Source organism: Capra hircus, chromosome 9 (assembly GCF_001704415.2).
Source record: "Capra hircus breed San Clemente chromosome 9, ASM170441v1, whole genome shotgun sequence".
NCBI classification, from domain to species: domain Eukaryota; kingdom Metazoa; phylum Chordata; class Mammalia; order Artiodactyla; family Bovidae; genus Capra; species Capra hircus.
Window position 1 is genome coordinate 26,149,157 of NC_030816.1, and position 20,111 is coordinate 26,169,267.

Here is a 20,111-nt window from a genome sequence, read left to right on the forward strand (position 1 = left end):
AAATGAACTCGAGGACATGAAAAATGCAGCCAGAGGAAGACTGTGTGTGTGTGTGTTTTCTTAAAAATAGTCACTTTTTCATGCCTGTGGATGGGGTAAGGAATGTGTGTGTTGGGGTGGTTGGGGTGGGGTCGGGGAATGGGCAGTGAGTTCCCCCTTTGTGATTAAGAGCAGTAAATACAGTTAGAGACAGTAAGAAGTTTTGCTCCATACTCCTCCCCACGATCTGCCCCACCCGTTTCCTGCTCTGGAGCTGCTAATGAGTAACCCATCTTACCAACCCTCCCCGGGCACCGTCTCAGGCCTGGGTGCTTCGACAACCCTGAGGTTCAGGGAACATTCCTCAGCAGTTACTTAGCTGGGTGATGGGAAAAAAAAAAAAAGCAGCCTAATTGGCTAGTGGCCTTTTCTAGTGAATGAAGGTTTCTGTTTTAAGAAGTAAAGTGACTTCTCAGCGGCTGTTGATTCACTGCCCACAGGGAGATTTTTGAGCAGAGGCTTCCTAGCCTCGGTAGAAATTTGCATACAGCTTCCACTTCCTGCTTCGGAGCCTGTTCCACGGCTTACCTGGGCCGGGAGAGGGTGCAGGGAGGCCTGGAGCAACCCAAGGTAGAGAGACCCCGAGAAGGAGAGAGCGTGACCACCCGTGGCCGGTCTGTCTGTCCTTGGCGGCTCTAAGGTAAGTGGTTCAGTTGTCACCTGACCAATCTTACTTCTTAACTTCTGATCCATTTTCCAAAACAATGTTTTCTCCTTTACCGAAAGTGCCGTCTCACTTTCCTCCGCCTGCCTCTCCCCACCTTTCATTTGTTGGTTCGTGTACAGAGACAACTCCAGCTTAGAACATGACAGCTACGTGTCGGCTGTGAGACAGGGCCAGTGGTTTAGTATTTCAGACGGGAGAGCGAAGATTAACTCTTTGAGGAATAGACATCCACACCCACACACACACCCCTGTGTTTGAGGACTTAGTGTCCCCACAAGTTTTGATGAAGAAGACGTCCCCCCCTCTCCCTCCCTCACCCCCCTTCTCCAGGGAGGGATCCGGGGAAATAAAAAATGAAGAGTTTGGCTTCCAGCCCCACGATGCATCAGTGGCAGAGGTGGAAGGAGAACTCCCGAGTTTTCTTGATCCCTCTTTCACTCAGGGGAAAAACCAACACCCTGTTCTTGAGCCAGGAAGTCCAGCCCTGTTCCGTGCTGGCCGTGGCTCTGCCAGCCCCTCTGCCCCAGCCCTCCACCCTCCCATACCACCCAGGCATTTGCTGGCACAGGCAGCCGGCCTGAGCCTTCAGGAAAAAACAGGGAGAGAAGTGCTATTATTTGCTCTTAGAAGCTTATCAAGCTTCATGTGACTGTCAAGTTCAAGATGGTCTCTTAGTATGGGGGGATATTTTTAAATGAACAGGAAAAGAAATAATAAAAACAGAGGACCTGAAACTTGGTTTCAGATTCTCCCTTCTCTGCTTGCTGACTCTGTGCTGCTGCTGCTGCTAAGTCGTTTCAGTCGCGTCCGACTCTGTGCGACCCCATAGGCGGCAGCCCACCAGGCTCCCTGGGATTCTCCAGGCAAGAACACTGGAGTGGGTTGCCATTGCAACTCTGTAACTTAGGCAATTTACTTTTTTTTTTTTTTTTGACTCGGGCCTGGATTTCTTCATCAATAAAATGTGGATGGGGGTGGTGAGCTAAGATTATGTTGAAATTCACTTCTAAGAAAATAAGGCGACGGTGATGACAATCCCAGAGGGGCAGCCATAGTGGGCGGTCTCAGAAGATATGTGTTTTTTTTACTGATGATTCAAATATATGAATCTTACCTATCCTACTAGATAGTCCCTGGAGGAAAAGGACTTAATCCTTCTTTACCCTCTAGCACTCAGAATACTATCAGACACCTCAGGGGCGCTCAGGTTTCTTCCACATAAACTGCTCTGATTCGTTTCACTCATCTATAAAAGGTGAAGCCTTAGCCTGGGTGAAAGGCTGGGGGTGGGTAGAGGAGGGTACTGGGCAGCCGCATGGCTCTGTGGGAGAGCTGCCTGGAATTTAGATATTATTTTTGACTCTAGTTAAATAGGAGAACACAGGGGGTTTCTTGAATTAGTTTATGTCCCATTTGGGTTACCCAGGAAGAAATGGCCTGTGCACTTGCCCACAGAGTCCAGGCAGCGCCAGAGAGCTGGCACACAGGCCTGGCTCCAAAAGGCTGTGTTACTGACTTAGCTGGAGCTGGAAATGACTCCTTGGCTAGACCAGTCACTTTGTGTGGGGCCTTTAATGGGAGGTGAAAGGAAGCTCTGAGGCACATCCTGATACCATGTAAGGGTGATGACTAGGATCAGACACATTATTAGATGGTAAACACCCTGAATTCTTAACCTTTTCCAAACCAATACTTTGTTTAAAAAAAGAAATCGTTGTTTCTTTTGAGCTAATTCTCTCCCTCCATACAGTTCACACAGGCCCTGGCTGAGTGGGATGGGCTGACTCAGGGCTTTTGGTTTTGCTCAGCTGCTTCTGTGGAATATGAAGGCCCTGCTATGGTCCTCATCATGCTTTCAGATAGCTATCTCTCTCATCCTGGGATGAGAGGACAGGAATTTCAAGATGTTTCACCTGTGATGCGTTACTGATTTTTATTTTCAAATAACATGCACCATTATCTGAAATCAAGCCAACTGTAGTTTGCTGCCAGCCAAGCTTTGACCCAGAAAGACCACCCACAGACATTCTTCATCTTGTGTCATTTGTGATGGAGCGGCCCCTGCTTCGCTCGGTGCTTGGGGTGAGCTGACTAAGCGTGAAGTCTGGGCGTGTTGGGGAGAAAACGGTTAACTCAGGATACTCACTTTGGGAGGGTTCAAAGATGGAAAATATTTAAGCCTGCTTCTCAAAATTAAGGAGCTAGTGACTTTCAAATGCTCTGAAAATAAGAAGGCAGTCATAACTGCAGAAATTCAGAATCATAGTTGCAGGCACTCAGAAAGATCAGCTATGAGGGTAGTTTGCCTAAATTAAGTCTATGTTTTGAAGAGTTGAAATCTTGGAAATATCCTGAATTCGGATCATTTTTCCACGACAGACAATTTTCGATTAGCCTTTCAAAACACATATGAATTGCAGGCAACTGCTGCATGGGAAAAAAAGAGCATACAGATGAGGCATATTAAACTTTAAATTCCTTTCAGATCCAATGAAATGACCCCTAATGTTTGATCATATTTCCTTATCAAAACAACCCTGCAGTCCTTCCGTGAGAAAGCATCTGAGGATCAGAGTCAAGCAGCTATCCCCCGGGCCCCTTATGTTTCTCCTAGTGCATTGTCACCAAGGTATTTTTAGTTCTTGAAGCCCAGGCTGTCCCTCTCCCTCAGACATTCGGCATTCTTTGCGTCTCTTGCCCAGCAGGCCTCCTACTCACCCACATGTGCGTTGATGCCTGAGAGTTAAGCTCGCTCTGTGCCTCTGTGCATGTGTGTATGCAAGTGTGTTTGTGTGCATGTGTGTGTATATGTGTGTATACACACAGAACTTCCTGGAGACTTGAAGCTATAAACTGGCTGTGGGAGGAAGGTGAGCTTTCATCCCCCTCGTGACCTGCGAAGCTGCGCCAGTCTGGAGTGATTTCCTGACAAGGCAGCTGAGATCAAGTCGCTTGGGACCGAAGGGAGCCCCAGCCCGCATGACGCCCTTCCTTCACCCTGAAGACCCAGGCTGGCTGAGGTCTGGGCAGCTCCTCCAGTGATGATGGGAACTTGGCTTTTCCCACCTCCCTGTTTTTCCTTCTTCCTCTCCCAGGCGGGGTTCCCAGGTCTGCCTGCCATCACCCTCCCTCCTCTGTGCTGTTGGCCCGACTCTCCCAGGCTCAGCAGCCCCCCTCCAACACTCTTGCCTTCTACCTGCACTCATTCTCTCCCTCCCCTTCCGGCTGCCCCCCGTCTTACCCAGCAACACGTCAAAATCACAATTTAAGTGAGCCTTTGTCCTCCACCAGTAAAGGACAAAGTTTTTTAACTTTTCCTTCAGAGTTTCCCACTCTTCTGGCTTCTCTTCCATTTTCCTTTCCTCCTTTCCATCCCTTCTTCTCCCTCTCCGGATTCTTTCCTTTCTGCACTTTCTTCTCCTTCACTCTGGGGTCTGGACTGAATTAAGAATCACAAATGTGTGTTTAGAGAAACCGTATCTGAAACAAACAAACAAAAGAACCCATGGGCTGGTTTGAGGTTGTTCTCTAAACGGTTTTTACCAGCTTCCAGCACGGTGGAGTCAGTCCATTCCACTAGCCCCGTCAGCCAGTTAAGCAGCTCAGAGGAGTTCCAGGGCGAACTTGTAATCAGGTCAGGTCACGCTGCACTGCCTTCAGCCTGCTGTGAGCTGTACTGTGCAGGACACCTACAAGGGCCAGTAAACGTTCCCCCATCTCCAGGGCTCACCACTGCTTCCAGTCCTCTGGCAAACTAAGTGGAAGAACTTCTCTGTCTGGGAAATTCTGCAAGTAAACTTGGAAATATTTACTCACTGGAATTTGAACCTGAGCCACACAGTTCACTCAAAACCAACTTCCACTAAGCCAACTGACGTTGGGAAAGTTTGCATGCATTTGGGTAGTAAATGAAGAATGTTAATGAGTTTAAAGTTTTGTTGTTGTTTTTTTTAATCCAGAACTTTCAGACACTTATGAAAAAAAAATTACTCCCTGGAGAATGAAGTAAGACCTTGAGAATCTGTGATTGCAAAGATCTGATCCAAATTGGATCTGAGGCTCTTCCTAGCTGTAAATTTATATATTTATTAATATATCCCCCCAAAATATTCATGCTATGTGTCTCTAGGGCCTTTCAACCCTATGGTTGACCCAAAGAATGCTTTAAAAAAAAATCCAAGCAGTTGGTAACAGCAAGACTTGATCATTTAGGAGCTAGTAATGTGGGTTATTAATTACTCAGGCTGCTCACTCCTGCCCTTCCTCTGCTTCTTGCTCTGCTATTTGTCTTCTTCCAGGGACATAACACCTTCATTAAATCCCATCCGTCCTTGCCTCAGAGGCGTCCCCTGGAAAATATCCCTTCTCTAGATGCATCGCCATTTATCATCACCCTTTGTTTGTGCTCTGTCAACAAGTTTTCAATTTATTTTGAATTCAGTTTATGATTAAAATTTAATGAGATCCAATCAAGTGCTTTTCTCAAATCAAGATGCCTCGGCAGTCTCACCCATATCCTCTATTGTAGTGGCATGAAGGAAAGCCATCACAGGTTTCCAGCCTGGCCATTCTTCATAAAACACAGGTGGCAGGTATCCACGCCTCCTTAGCTTCAAGGTGAATGGTTCTGAAACCTATTTATTCCAGAAGCTTCTAAGGTTTACTCAGTTCCTGCCATCCCCTTTCTCTGCTGCCTCCAAAAGCTGTGCAAGTCCATGCTTCCAACCAAGAATCAAGAGGATTCGGTGCACAGGCTCTGGTGCTGAACTGCCTGGATGTGAACCCTGGCTCTGCTCTTTACTAGCTCTGTGGCCTTGAGAAAGTTACTTAACCTCCTTGTGTTTGGTTTCCCCATTCCTAAAATAGGGCTGACAGAGTGCCTACGAATAGGGTGTCTGTGAGGATAAGGTAATACATCCAAAACACCTGGAACAATATTTGACCTGTAGGAAACATTTGACAGATATTAACAATCATTGTTAGGAAGGGTTGGCTTTCTTAAGTATATCCATTTCATTAAGTTTATATTGATATATCAGTAAAATGTGTATCAGAGGTTGATAAACTAAAACCCTTGAGCTGTAGGTGGCCTATGGTCTATTTCTATACCTGCCTATTGCTAAGAATTTATATTTTTAAAGGGTTGTGTACAAATGAGCTAACTAAAAAGAAAGTATGAGACAAAGACAGTTTGTGGTCCACAGGGTATGAACTGTTTACTGTCTGGTTCTTTACAGAAAAGGTTTGCCAGTGTCTGATCGATGTGGTTTAACGGAAAGAGTTTGGAGATCTATAGGCTGGAATTGGCTGTGACTTTGAAAAAGCCGTGCCTAAGGCTCTCTATAGTAGGAATGGTAGTGATACCACATATCCCTCCTCTGACCCAGCTGTTTCAGGACCAGATGAGATGACGTACACCGAATCTGCCGAAAATACACATGTTGGTTAAAAAGACACAGACTCCATACACTTTGTTGTTGTTCGGTCACTAAGTGGCATCTCTTTGCAACCCCATGACTACAGCACGCCAGGTTTATGTAATAGTTTTAGCATCCAAGTATAAAACAAGCAAGCATGGTCTAGAAAAACAGTTCCAAAGCCAACTGTTTGTTGTAAAGATAATAACAAAATAACCGTTGTTTTTTGAGAGCTTGATATGGGCCAGACTCCACAGTCAGCACTTTATTTACACCTCTTCTTTTATCCTCGCAATACCCTCCTGTGGGGCAAATGCTGTTATCTCCCCTCCACACACTTTACAGATGAGAAAAATGAGGCCCAGAGAAGTTCAATAATTTTCTCAAGATCACACATCTGATCCTGCCACTTCAGTTTAGTTCAGTCGCTCAGTCGTGTCCAACTCTTGCGACCCCATGAACCGCAGCACGCCAGGCCTCCCTGTCCATCACTAATTCCTGGAGTTTACCCAAACTCATGTCCATTGAGTCGATGATGCCATTCAACAATTTCATCCTCTGTCGTCCCCTTCTCCTCCCGCCTTCAATCTTTCCCAGCATCAGGATCTTTTCAAATGAGTTAGCTCTTCGCATCAGGTGGCCAAAGTATTGGAGTTTCAGCTTCAATCATGCCACTAGCAGAGAAAGAATCCAATCATAGGGAGCTTGACTCTAGATCCTGTACATCTAAGTCCCGCATATTTTCCACATCATAGAAATATGTATTGATTCAGGATAAGCCTGTCTGGATGGCAGAAGCCATAGTTAACTGTGAACATGGACATCAGATCTGAAGGTGTGTGCTGAAAGAGACTTGTGTTCTATGCCCAGCAGGGTTAGGGTCTAATCTAACAGACCTGCAGAAAGACAGGCAGACATGATGGGAGGAAGAGAAGTTTTGGATGAACTATGAGAGGAGAAAGGTGGGACTATGAGATCAGACAGACTGATAATTGGAGGCAGAATGTGCTGGAGGAAAGAAAGGTTGCTGGGAACAGACGTGAGCAAAGACTTAGAGGCAACGAGAGAGAGAGAGAGAGACAGACAGACAGACAGACAGACAGACAGAATGAATGAATGGGAAATTCTATGAATGGGACACCAGGGAGCATTGCCACAGGGGATGTCAAAGCTGCTGATGTCTTGATAATTATCTGCAAACCGGGCTACTCAGGAAGGAGAGAAAGCAGAGAGGAAGCCAGAGAGACTGGGACAGAAAAACTGACAGATTTGAAGAAAGATGCTGGTCAGAATCTAAGGGCTAGAACCACAGCTCACAGTCCAAAGGGCAGTGAGATTCCAGAGAAGGAAAACTGCTGTCTCTTGAGTCAATCAGATTAAGAACCAGACCCACGTGCATCACTGGTTCACCTGGTTGTATGCACCTGGCGGCAGGGAGCGGCTTTCCAGGCGGCATGAGTGGTAAAGAACCCACCTGCCAATGCAGGTAGACATAAGAGACCTGGGTTCGATCCCTGGAATGGGAAGATCCCCTGGAGGAGGGCATGGCAGCCCACTCCACTACTCTTGCCTGGAGAATCCCATGGACAGAGGAGCATGGCGGGCTAGAGTCCATGGGGTGACAAAGACTCGGACACGACTGAAGCGACTTAGCGAGCACACACGTGGACCTGGAGCTAGTCTTCCGTTCCTAGCTCGTGCCACTCCAAGTCCACCCATCCCCACTGCGGACAAACATCTTCACCCTCTGCTGAATGGTCTTCTGTATTTAAAGGAACAGTTTACTCTCCCCTGGGTGGTCAGCAGTGCTTCTCTCTCACTGACTCTTAATCTTTGTGGACATCAGAATCACTGGTGGAGCGTTTCCTTTCCCTTTTTTATCCTGTAAGTAGATATACAGGCACTTGGTACAAAACTTAAAAGGTAAAAAATGCTCTGAAAAGCAAGTCTCCCGCCCGCCTCCACTCCCAGTCACCCACTTCCCTTCCTGGAGGCACCCTCTGCTCCAGCTTTCTGACCACCCAGCCTGGGCACAGACAGACTTAGATTGGACAAAGGGTAACATATACTCTACACACTGTTTTGCTCCTCCCTTTTTTAACTTCACGATAAATTTTGGAGATAGTTCCAAATCAGTTCACACAGCACTTCCTCAGTCTTTTCAAAAAGTTGCGGAGTATTCATTGCAAGGCTGAAACACAGTTTTTAAAAAGCAGAAGCTTTTTGGACGGGTGAGTCAGTTGCAGTCTTTGCTGTTACAAACTTTGCTGCATTGCCTATCTTCAGAGCCTCTTTGTTTTAACAAAATAAGTGCATCTCCCTATAGAGGAAATTCTTGGAAATGAAATTACTAGGTCCAAGGACATTAGATTTAAAAATCCCAATAGTCATGGCCAAATCATACAGATGACACTTCCCTTAGTAAAACATGAGAGGACCTATTTACCTGTGGGACTTGGTGGTGGTGGTGGTTTAGTTGCTCAGTCATGTCCGACCCCATGGACTGTAGCCCTCCAGGCTCCTCTGTCCATGGGATTCTCCAGGCAAGAATACTGGAGTGGGTTGCCATTTCCTTCTCCAACCTGTGGGACTTAAAAACAAAAGGGCTCCCTGGCCTTACCTCAGAATCTCAAGGGCTGGGGCCTGGGCATCTGAATTGTGAGCCTCAGAAAGCGCTTCTGAGTCAGAAACTCTTCTGAGGGCCATGGCTGGCCAGCCGCTCCCTTTCTCCAGTGATCTGAAGCCATGAGCTAGACTTGTCTGTTGCCTGCCTCCCCAACAGCCTCAGCCACTGCTGACTTTGTGAGCTCAGTGTTGTGCTGATGAGCTGAGACTGCCCACAGCACGACCACAAGTGGGGTTCATTGGTGGGAGGTCTTCTAACTGGGAGGTCTTCTGTCCCCCTGGGGTCACAGACTTCTCTAGATCATGGCTACAAAACAGGGCTTTTTTGCTTAAAGCCAATTTGCACCCTCTGAGGAAGATGGGAACATGGGCTGTGCCAGGGATACAACCACCTGGATAGCATATAGAAGAGGTCTGGAATAAAACAGGGGAAATGGAAATGGTTAGGAGAGGTGGGATACTGAGTTAATTTTTTTTAATGTCTAGTTATCTTTTTTATTACAATATTGACATTAAAGACCAAAAAATAAAACTGCCACTTCCGACCCAACCCACTGATCTGCTCATGGCCCTCTGACGTGGCGTTGTATTCTCCGTGACACCCTCAGGAGGGTGGCAGGGTTGTTCTGTCAGTTCTGGCTGAGGTCTAGGGCCAGAGGGGCCCTTGTGGTGACCGCAGGCCTGCCCCACCTGTGCTGAGGATGTAGGAGGAGGCCAGGTATCCCGTGTCTGAGCAGAGAGAGCAGATACCCCACCATGCTGCGGGGTAGGCTCACTGTTACGCTGCCAGCAAGGGTTCAGGTCAGCCCTGTCGTGGATGGGACCTCTTCAGGCCTGGCCTCAGGGCCTGACACTTAGTGGAGCTTAATACATATTTGAGAGGAAGAGGGAAGGGTACCCATGTGGTCTAATTTCAAGAACTTTGAGGACTTGGCCCACCAAATCCTCCCCGTCACCCTTCATGGACCTGACTTCCTCACAGTCAGGGATCCTTCCAGCTCCATGGATCTGTCTCCTCTCTATAACAGGCATTGGTCCTTCATTCATTCAACAAATAGTTATTGAGTGCCTGCTAGGTACCAGGTATAATTCTAGATGCTGGGAATACAGTTGTGAACAGAAGAGTCGAAAATCACACCCTCATGAAGCTTACATCCTGGAGGGAGAGGAGAGACAACACATAAGGAATATTGTAGTAGGTATTAGAATTGATAATGTCTCTTATAGTATATACAATGGTGACAATTGCTGAGAGAAGGATAAGGCAGGGAAAGGGAGACGGAGTGAGAGGAGCATGTGAAAATTTTAGAGGGTGACCAAGGAGCCCTCACGGAGAAAGTGAGAGCTGAGTAAAGACTTAAAAAAGAAAAAGAAAGCCATACAGATATGTAGGGGAAGAGTGTTTGAAGAAGAAGAAATGACAAGTGCAAAGGCCCTCGGTTTGTATTAGTGTGATTTCCTGTACTAGTCATTTACCTTCGGCTAGATTACAAACCACTTGAAGGTAGGAATAATGTTTTATGTCTCCAGAAATAATTTTGTTTACCTTTTACTAGATACCCTTTTGGACCTCTTGAGTTATGTGTCACTTGTAGGTATCAGCTGTAAAATAATTTTAATTGAGCTTATGCTTCAGAAGAGGGGGTTCACAGCACAGTGTCAGACACACAACAGGGATCAGTAGTCATTTGCTGTTTGAATATTTGTGGTGACAAATTTAAAACATCAGTGTTCACTGTGTTTGTTAAAAATTACTAATCCCATAGTTTTCCTGAAAGGCTGTTCATTGCCATGCCAGGTTTATTCACTGTCATCCAAGGAACCACTTGTTCTTTTTCAGACCAGTTTCAAATCTAGAATTCCCCTCCCTAGGACACGACCTCAGAATTCCAGTTATGTGACCACACTCCGGAGACAACCACACTTGTCACCCATTTTATTAGCTTCCTCCAAGTCCTTGAAATCTCCTCAGCTGGAAGAGAATTTGCAACTTTTTGAATTTAATTTTATAAGTTTTAGGGAAGCACTTCTAAGGCATTCACATTTGAAACCCAGGGAGAATATAAACAATTGTACCTGAAGTGTAGAAAATGAAAATGAATCGCATACCAAGAAATAGCCGGCAGCATTTAGTTCTTTTGCTAGCTGGTTCTCTGGCAGCTTCTCCACCCTCTCCCCGGTCCCCCTCCCCGACCCCCATCATTCAGCTGTGGGTCCACAGATGCTTGCTGAAGATTATGTAACATGCAGCCAGTCCTTTGGAAAATACTTTTGCTTTCTGACCAGCTGAAGAGCATGTTGTATGGCATATCCAATTTCAGAGCTGTAGAAAAACTGTGAGAAAGGAAGGAAAACAATGGTGAACATTTTTAAATGCTCAGTAGTTGAAATATGTGTGTTTTGGGTAGGTCTAATCAACTGATATCAGTGGAAAGGTGTGTGTTTTTCCAGGGTCTAATCCGTTTCGTTGATGAGGTCTCTTCTCTGCAGAGCCGTGGGGCAGAAACACACCCAGACTAGACAGCAACCTAGAAAGCCCACGGCAAGGATGGAGGGAAGGCTGGCGGGGACTTGGAGCCTGAGGGACTTTTCTCTTCTGAGAAAGTGGTACGAAGGTTGTTTGGAGCAGATGGGTAAGTCTGATACCAAGTGAGGGTCAGAGAAGTGTTAGCGGACATTCATTTGGCAGGGAGTGCAAGGAAAACTGGGGATTTCCTGATGGGTCAAGCGGTAAAAGATCCGCCTGCAATGCAGGAGACAGGTTCAACCCCTGGTCCAGAAAGATCCCCTGCAGAAGGAAATGGCAACCCACTCCAGTATTTTTGCCTGAGAAATCCCATGTGTCCTCCATACATGTTTATACACATCTGTACAAGCAGATGTGCACGCACACACACACACGCACAATCCAGGGCTACAGTCCATACAGTCACAAAAGAGTCAGACACTACTGAACACACATAGCAAACTGACGTCTCTATTTATAGGCCAGGAGGAAAAATGTGGGAAACCACTGATCCCACTTCTGCTCTGCGGGGCAGCGTTTTAAAATGCATGTGACTTCCCTAGTGGTCCAGGGGCTAAGACTCCAGGCTCCCAGTGCAGGGGGCCCAGGTTCCAACCTTGGTCCTTGTCAGGGAACTAGACCCCACACGCCGCAGCTAAGACCTAGTGGCAGCCAAATAAATAAAAATATTTTCTAAAGCATGTCACTTAAAATGCATGCAGTCATGTTGCCATTGGGTTGGGTACTAGGCTCAAGAGAAGGGGAATTCCTATTTTTCCGACTTGTCTTAGAGCAGGAACTGATGGGCATCGTGCCTTGGGGCACAGTAAGCCCTCAGTGAGTGAGTGTGGTTGAAATTCTACATGGATGAAAGAGGAATTTAAAGATCCAACCACCAGCACCACTCCTTTTCTCTGTATGGCATTTGAGGAATGTTATGTACGAGACCCTCGTGGAACAAACCGCTGGGGTCTTTTCTTGTGACTCCTTCACTCCCACTCTCCCTGCTCTGGCTCCCCATCCTCACTTCAGAGACGTCTTTTCCCCTGACCTGCCTCCTTCCTTCCCCTGGAGCCTAAGTATTCTGGGGCATCATTGCAACCAATCTAATGATAAGGGGAGGCCAATTTTCCTTCCCATTCTGTCATGCTGGTTAAGAGTTCTATTTCTATGGGTAAAACAGTATTCCCTGGACTATGGGCTGACTGCTGTGGGCTAAAGGCTAGTTTATTGAGCCTTGCCCATGGAGCTGCTACATCACAGGCCAGATGGTCTTGCAGGCATCATGCAAGAGGGAATTAAGTCCTCCAAATAACCTATAGCTGTAACTGGAAAATGTCACTATGACCTTTTTTCCAGTGCTTTTTAAACTCGGGCTTTAAAATTCTTTTTTTCTTTCTTTCTTTTTAAATTAGGCAATAGGTCACATGGAGCAATAGTTTAAAAGCTCAGAAGGTGAAAATTCTCCCTCATCCTCCTCTCCCTCAGCTTAGCCCCATTCTCGGAGGCAACCAATGCACCAATGTCTTATGTATCCTCCATACACATTTTATACGTGTACCAGCAGATGTGCACACACACACACACACACATACTCACACATTCCCTACTTCTAATATTTTCCCACAAAATAGCAGCACCATTTACACATTGGTCTGCATCTTGCCTTTTTTTTTTTTTAATCACTTAAGAGTGTATTTTGGAGGTCATTCCACATCTGTTACTGATATTTCTTTCATCATGGATTCCAAACACACACGAAGCAATCCACGTTCTGATCATTTCTCTTTCCTCGGAAACTGGCCATTGGTTTTCATCTGTGTCTTCCCCTTGCTGGTGTATGACTTCTACCACACGATGGTCCAGTCACATGCTTTGAATAGCCTTCCAGAAAAAATGATCTTAATAAGTCTTAGTGCCTTTCCCTGGAGGATAAGCAAATGATTTTACATGACTGGGGGCTCTGCCAGCACGTTGGTGTCACACTACTGTTAGTTTAAACCACATCTTGAATGGGGTCCCTTAAGGTCATGAAGTGGGGACTTCAAGAACTGACCTGACTCCTGAGGTTGTGGCATGTTTTCTCTTGTTCCAGACACTAGAATGAACCGAAGCATTCCTGTGGAGGTGGATGAATCGGAACCATACCCCAGTCAGTTGCTGAAACCCCTCTCAGAATATTCCCTGGCAGAGGAGTCAGAACCGCCTGCTCCAGATGCAAGGAACGCGGCGCCTAACAACTTGTCTGCATCCCCGACTGCTCAGTCTTCCTCCATAGACTTTCCTCAGGCTCACCCGCCCCTGCAACTATCAAATCTCCAGCAGCCTGTGTCCCCGAGGGTCACCTGCCTGCGCGCCAAAGTCTTGGCAGAGAGTGAAGACAGCTTGTGGAGGAGACACCTGGATCCCAGCAAAGACTTCCCCTCAGGCTCCTGTGCAGCCGGGGAGCCCGAGACTCAGTCTGTGGCTGGAGCCTTCCCCCAGGAGCACCAGTTTTCCGTTACGGAAAAACGTAGTCAATGGCTGGGATCTTGGCTTTCAGCAACTTCCCCCGACACCGGCCATGACTCTGAAAAATCCGACCAAAGTGTACCTAATGCCTCAGCAGCCCCCCAGAGTGGTAGCCAGGAGATGGTGCCCCGGCCCCACCGGAGCCGAGCAGCCCCAGACCCACCTACAATAGACACGGGGTATGATTCACAGCCGCAGGACATCCTGGGCATCAGGCAACTGGAAAGGCCCCTACCCCTCACCTCCGTGTGTTACCTCCAGGACCTCCCCAGACCTCTCAGATCCAGGGAGTTCCATCAGTATGAACCTCAGAGATACCCAGCGTGTGCACGGATGCTGCCCCCCGAGCCCTCCGGGGAAGCTCAGTGGAACTATCACTACTATTGTCCTGGAGACCCTGACCGCCAGGTGCCATGTAAGTGAGTTGCTCTCCTCTGGATGTCGTGGCCCAGGTAACTGAGTAAACGGGAGTCTCGTGTCAGTGTCTCGCATCGCTAGACAAGTACAGGCAGGTCAGAAGGCAGGGAGGGCATTCTGCTTCCTATGGGGCCCTCCATGTGTGTTTGGATTTGCAAGGGGCTTTAGAAATATGCTTTATCTTGGCCCAGAGCCTGTATCACTTGGAACCTGCCTCTCTAGGAAACGTTAAGAAGAAAACAGACTGCTCTCTAGGGTAGCTGAAGTGAAACTTAGCTAGAGGCAGGGAGCCATCCCAAATGACTTCTAGAAATTTTTGTTGTCCAAATTCTTGGGCATTCCTTACATGCTTGTTCTCCACCTTAGATTTTCCAGAGAAAAATCTCTGAATTTTTTTGCCTTCAGTCAAAAAAATCAGAAGGTGCCCAGAATGTCATTGAGCATTCAAATTCATGGCATTACATGAAGGTCCCATCATTCCTGTATTTCTGTTGCTTAAAGCCCTTTGGAGGTTGAACCATCCACACCTACCCTACGATCCAGCCACACTCAAGGACTGGCAGCCCCCTAACATGTCGAGCTCTTTCATAGACTCCTGCATTGTCCACATTCTTCTGTCTACCTAAGATTTTTCCCCTTCTTGTATACATTTGAACCAGTTCTATACCTTTTAGCTGTTTTCTCAAGTTCTAATGTGTATTCTGTAAAGTTTGCCCTTCCTCATTCATTGAAGGGTAGTGTATGTAGCCATCGCTACATACATCTTTTAAGACTTAGCTCAGGTGTCCCACTGACAGCCTCCCCAGATCACTCCCTTCTTCAGGCTCTCTGTTTCCTTATGCTCTGCCTGGCACACCTAATGCCAGTGTGGCATCTCCTTTGGGCCTTTTTTACTTCTCTTGTCAGACTGTAAGCTTTTCACATCAGCAAATTGTATATTTTCAATCCATAATTCCCCAGCATTTAGCACAGTGACCAATATCATACAAGACTCTCAACAAATTATGTCCAATGAACGAATGAAATGCATCAGGACAGTAAGCATCTCTGAAAGTGATAAACTCTTAGACTGAGATAGAAGGTCCATTACAGTTCTTGATGTCAAGTCTCCATGAGGCTGCTGGAAAATAGCAATAGGGCTTTACAGATGAAACACTGGCTGAGAGGCTGGGAGATGCAATATTTTTCTTAGCAAATAAATACCATATCAAAAACAGTTTGAAGAGTCTGACCAAATCTGATGCCTAGCTTTAAAATAATTATGGAAATAATCACGAATCCTATAATCAATCACAATTTATTCATTTATACATGTACATTTAATATAAAGCTTCCTAAAGCAAATTCAGCAGCAGGGTAACTCATAGTTCAGAGAAAGAAAATGTGAGGTAAAGGAATTTAACTTAGATGATGCCTGAAAGAAAACAGGGAAGAATGAATGTGAGTTAAGAGTGAGGCTAAGAGATGAGGCAGCTGCAGGGCTTTGGGAGAAAGAGCCCCTGAGATCTACAACTGGGACTCTGGTGTTGGTGTTGGATGCTGGGCGGTCAGCTGACTGTGAAGCAAGAACACCACTGGTGCTCCAAGTTCAGGAACAGGGTGAGTGTGCTGGTGAAGCTCCTTAAGCACAAATCACTGAACCTTGGCAGGGTCAGGATTTGCATTTTTTTTCTCAATGATTTTTAGGTTAAAAAGGAATCCCACAATACTTTTTTTTTTTTTTAAGGTTCTACTCTCTGCATTTAAAGGTAATTTTTCTGATCATAATATTTGTTCACTTTCAAAACTTAAATATGCCCAAAAGCCTAATTCATGTTTCTATCACCCAAATACAATTCCTTATTGGGGTTTGACATATTTACTGGGGTTTTTTGCATGTGTATATTTAATATGATATTAAAATAACTTCAGTACAATTTTCTAGCATTGTTTCAAAATGTTGCATAGTATTTCATCCGATGGATCTATCAAGTTGTTTTTAAGCTATTTTCTGTTGTTGGATATTTTAGTTTCCCATTTCTAATCCAATAAGCAATTATACGATACATCATGTACCTATGCTTTTATCTGCATTTCTGGTTAATTCCTTAGATTAATGTGTGAACGTATGAATACTTCATCAAGGGCTTTGTGATACTAAGTTCCAAGCAGTTGCCTTAAGCCACTAGCAAGAGAAAGCCTCATTGTGATAGGCAGAGAAAGCGTGGACTATTATCATTTGAGGGTCCCAGAAAGATCTTCCCACTTGAAGATATTTTTCCTGTTGAACCCTGAAATGTCATCATTAGCAATCTAGTCCTTGGAGGTAAGCACTGCCCTCCCAGGGCAGGCTCTGTTAAAATGCAAACACGCCCGCTGGGAATACTCATAGTCTGTAACACCTGCTTTCTTTATCCAGATTGCCTCCCCTTGTTCTCTGTATTATATCCTTCTATTGACTTGGAGAGGAAAGGGGGGGGTCTTAGGATCCTGGGAGTGAAGGCAAGCGATGAAAGGCAGAGAGGAGAAAACTGGGACAGGAGAAGGGACTAATTCACGGAAGGTGTATACACAGCCAATAAGTGTATGAAACCCAGCTTCATGTTACTGAATTTAAGAAATGCAAAAATTTTAAATATATATTTTTCCTAATCAGATACACAAAAATAAAAACCTGGGACAATATCTAGTGTTAGTGGGATTATGGGGAAATGAACATTCCCATCTACTCTTGGGTTTTGTTTTTTTGTATATTTTGTGATTTTATCTGTTTATGTTTAGCTGCGCTGGGTCTTAGTTGCTATGCTAGGGCTTTTCTCTAGTTGCAGTAAGCAGAGACTGCTCTCTAGTTGCCGCGCACGGGCTTCTCGTTGCGGTGGCTTCTCTTGTTGTGGAGCACAGGTTCTAACGCACGCAGGCTTCCGTAGTTGCAGCTCCCAGATTCTAGAGTACAGGCTCAATAGTCATGGGTTGCTCTGAGGCATGAGGGATCTTCCCAGATCTGGGATCGAACCCGTGTCTCCTGCATTAGCAGGCAGATTCTTTACTGAGCCACCAGGGAAGCCTCCATCTACTCTTGATAGGAGTATAAATTGGTACAGTCTTCCAGGAGGCAATTTCACTATCAAAATTTTAAACGTGTTCTATTTGGTCCAGCATCTCACTTGTAAGAATCTATTCTATAGACACATTCAATTAGCGTGTAAAAATACATGAATGAGTACGTTTATTAAAGAATTATTGCATTAGAGTAAGAATAAAAAATCTAAAATGCCTATCAATAAGGGGAAATTATTATAAATAATTATCAAATTATGTTATAAAGGATATAAATTATTGTAAATAAGTTGTGATTTATTTATACAATAGACTATTAGGTCCCTGTTACTACACTCTGACATAAAAAAGACTAAAGAAGCATGCTATGTGGATCCCATACGTGCTATTTTTTTTAACTATATATGTTTAAAAACAGCATGAAAAAGACTGGAAGATGGCCACAACCACTAACAGTGATCGTGACGGGGAGGGGAATAAAGAGTTAGGAGAGACAGGGAGATTTTTCTTCTAACTCTCTATACTTTTGTTAAATTTGTTATAGCAAACAGACATTGCTTTTTTTTTAGGGATTACTTTTATAATGTAAGTAAAAGTTAAAAAGAAAAGAGAAAATGGAAATGAGAACATGTGGGCTCACCCTAAATCACCCCGCGTGTGCCTTGGCCCTAACCTCCAGGGGCCCCTAATTACAGGGAAGGAGGGTCAGGGTTGGGCTGATTTTACCTGGGAAAACCAGTGCTAATATTTTGCCCTCAGGGCACTGCAAACCCAGAATATTTCTGAAGCCTCCGATAGCAGTGGCTCCCAAGAAGGTTGCTATGAGGATTAAATGAGATAATGTATTAAAGACACTAGGAAAGTGGTTGGCTTGTAGTAAGCTATCGATAACTAGCAGCTCTTAGTTATTATTGCTGTTATTTAAATAGATCCTGCAGCCCAGCCCTGTAGAGTGCCCCTCTGCTTCTAGATCCCTCTCACTGGCACAGATTTTAAGCATTCAAAGCAGGTGTACAAATGCTCCGTTTCGTGTCAGGGGTATCACTGCACTTAATTGCCAACAAAACCTCTTTAAAAGAGCTGTTCACCTAAGCAATGCTCTTGCAGTTGGAAACCATGGCTACATGATTCTACTTGGCTTTAGAAGAGCATTACTTCCTCATCTGCTAGCGAAAATATAAATAAATGCTCATCATGCAAATGGCACAGCTTAGCCCCTGCAAGTTAAAGCACATTGGTTACTAGTCACTGTTTTCCTGTAAAAAAAAAGTTATCAAAGTAGGTGAAAACAAAAAGTGGAAAAGTCTATTTCTTTCCTTCCCCATCATTCCCCGGAGAAGTCAGCCTCTTACTGCCTCAAAATCCTTCCTCTGAAGGTCACCGGAATGGAGGTCATGGCTCTGCAATCAAATAAAACCCTTGACGCAAATAAATTGGAAAAAAAAAAAAAAGAATGTATTAAGTCTAAAGTGCTCTTATCTTACTGTAAAATTCTTGCTTTCTATGCCAAAGAGACTGAATAAAATAAACCCGTGGACACATGCCCACTATTGCTCGTATAGACCCCCAAACATGATTATTTGTGTGCTAGAATGCATGCGCAGTTAAAAGTAAGGAAAAAACAAAGCAGATGGAAGAGATGATAAAGAAAGGCAGTCCCTTTCAGGAACTACAGCTGTTTACAGCTGGGGGAGTTCCTGTAACAGTTTATGTTGGCCATCTTGTCTTCCTGGCTAAACTGTGTTATATCATCATGTTTTTTTTTTTTTTTGACAACTTGAAAATCATATTTTACTTTCTCCCTCATAAATTCTTTTAATATCATTCTTAATAAGGAAGAAAAATGTTGAATGTTTTCACTGATAAGTGGAAAACCTCGTTTAGGATTTGGTTTACAAATTCCAAGTGGTCAAAGCCCAGTAACACGAAGACCGTGTGTAACTCAAGCCAAGAGGATCATAAGATTGACGAGTAACATACAGTTCTGGGCACCCATGCATGATTGTGCAAGATTTGTATTTTTGTTCGGTGATGAACACTGCATCAGAATCTAGGAGTTACTCTGCTAACAAATCACTTGTCTATCACATCCCCCACCACCTTCTAGTCTCCATCTTCTTGATGGAATTCTAGGCGCAGAGCACAAGTCTCTGGGGGAGATATCTTGGGGAGAGGTTCCTAAGTCTACCGTGTAGGTGGCTGCTGGCTTGCGTGTCTCCTACTCATACGCTGACTAGTGTGGGTTTATGTTTCAAAACAGACATCCACAGACAAACAGATTTTCTCTTTCTCTCCTGATTTATTTTGAGCAGCTCAGGAGAACTATAGCCTATTTATCTCTAGTCATCGCATGCCTCGCCATAGAAGTTCAGTAATATTTGTTGAATGAATAAAAAGAAATCTGTTCCCTGCTTCCTAGAAAAAGAAGTGATTCCCTAATTATGAGTAGAGGCTTTGTGATCTCAAGCCTTTGAAAGGCCATCTCTTCACTTGTCTTATGGGAGGGCAGGGGAAAGAAAGGAGGTCCCTAGGATTTAGAAACAGACCTGCTCATTTGTTCATCAATTTATCCAAATATTTGCCCAGTTCTATGCTAGGCACTGGGTGTACAGTAGTGAATACAACACCCTGTCTTTGTGGAGTTCATAGTCTACTGGAGATAAGTCTACTGATAAGTAGAAATCAGCAAACAAAATAACAAAGAGTACACATTATAAAGAAAATAGCCAGGTGTCAGAGCAAGCATTAACAGCATGGTGAGAGGAGGCCTCTCTGAGGAAGACACATTTGAGCTGAAATCTAAAGGATGAGAAGGTCCAGGAAGCAAGGACTTTAGTATTGTTAATGTACTGAAAGCAAGTGAATGGAGACACAGCAGAGTGAGGAGTGAGAG

At 44.9% G+C, this 20,111-nt stretch overlaps 1 protein-coding gene and 1 long non-coding RNA gene across 3 annotated transcripts in view; one reads left to right on the forward strand and one right to left on the reverse strand.

The window, feature by feature from the left end:
- Positions 211-20,111, forward strand: part of TRAF3IP2 (TRAF3 interacting protein 2) — a 45,289-nt gene continuing 25,388 nt past the window's right edge. Inside the window, exons 1-2 of one of the 2 annotated variants that reach the window (XM_005684565.3) lie at positions 211-679; positions 13,350-14,180. In XM_005684565.3, the coding sequence (XP_005684622.2) occupies positions 13,358-14,180 (823 nt within the window). In that variant the 5' untranslated portion in view covers positions 211-679; positions 13,350-13,357. Of the gene's footprint in view, positions 680-13,322; positions 14,181-20,111 lie in introns of those variants that run through there. The other variant, XM_018053057.1, reaches the window with a different exon arrangement.
- Positions 12,922-20,111, reverse strand: part of LOC108636722 — a 29,422-nt gene continuing 22,232 nt past the window's right edge. Inside the window, exon 2 of the long non-coding RNA XR_001918527.1 lies at positions 12,922-13,138. This is a non-coding gene — a long non-coding RNA (uncharacterized LOC108636722). The remainder of the gene's footprint in view (positions 13,139-20,111) is intronic.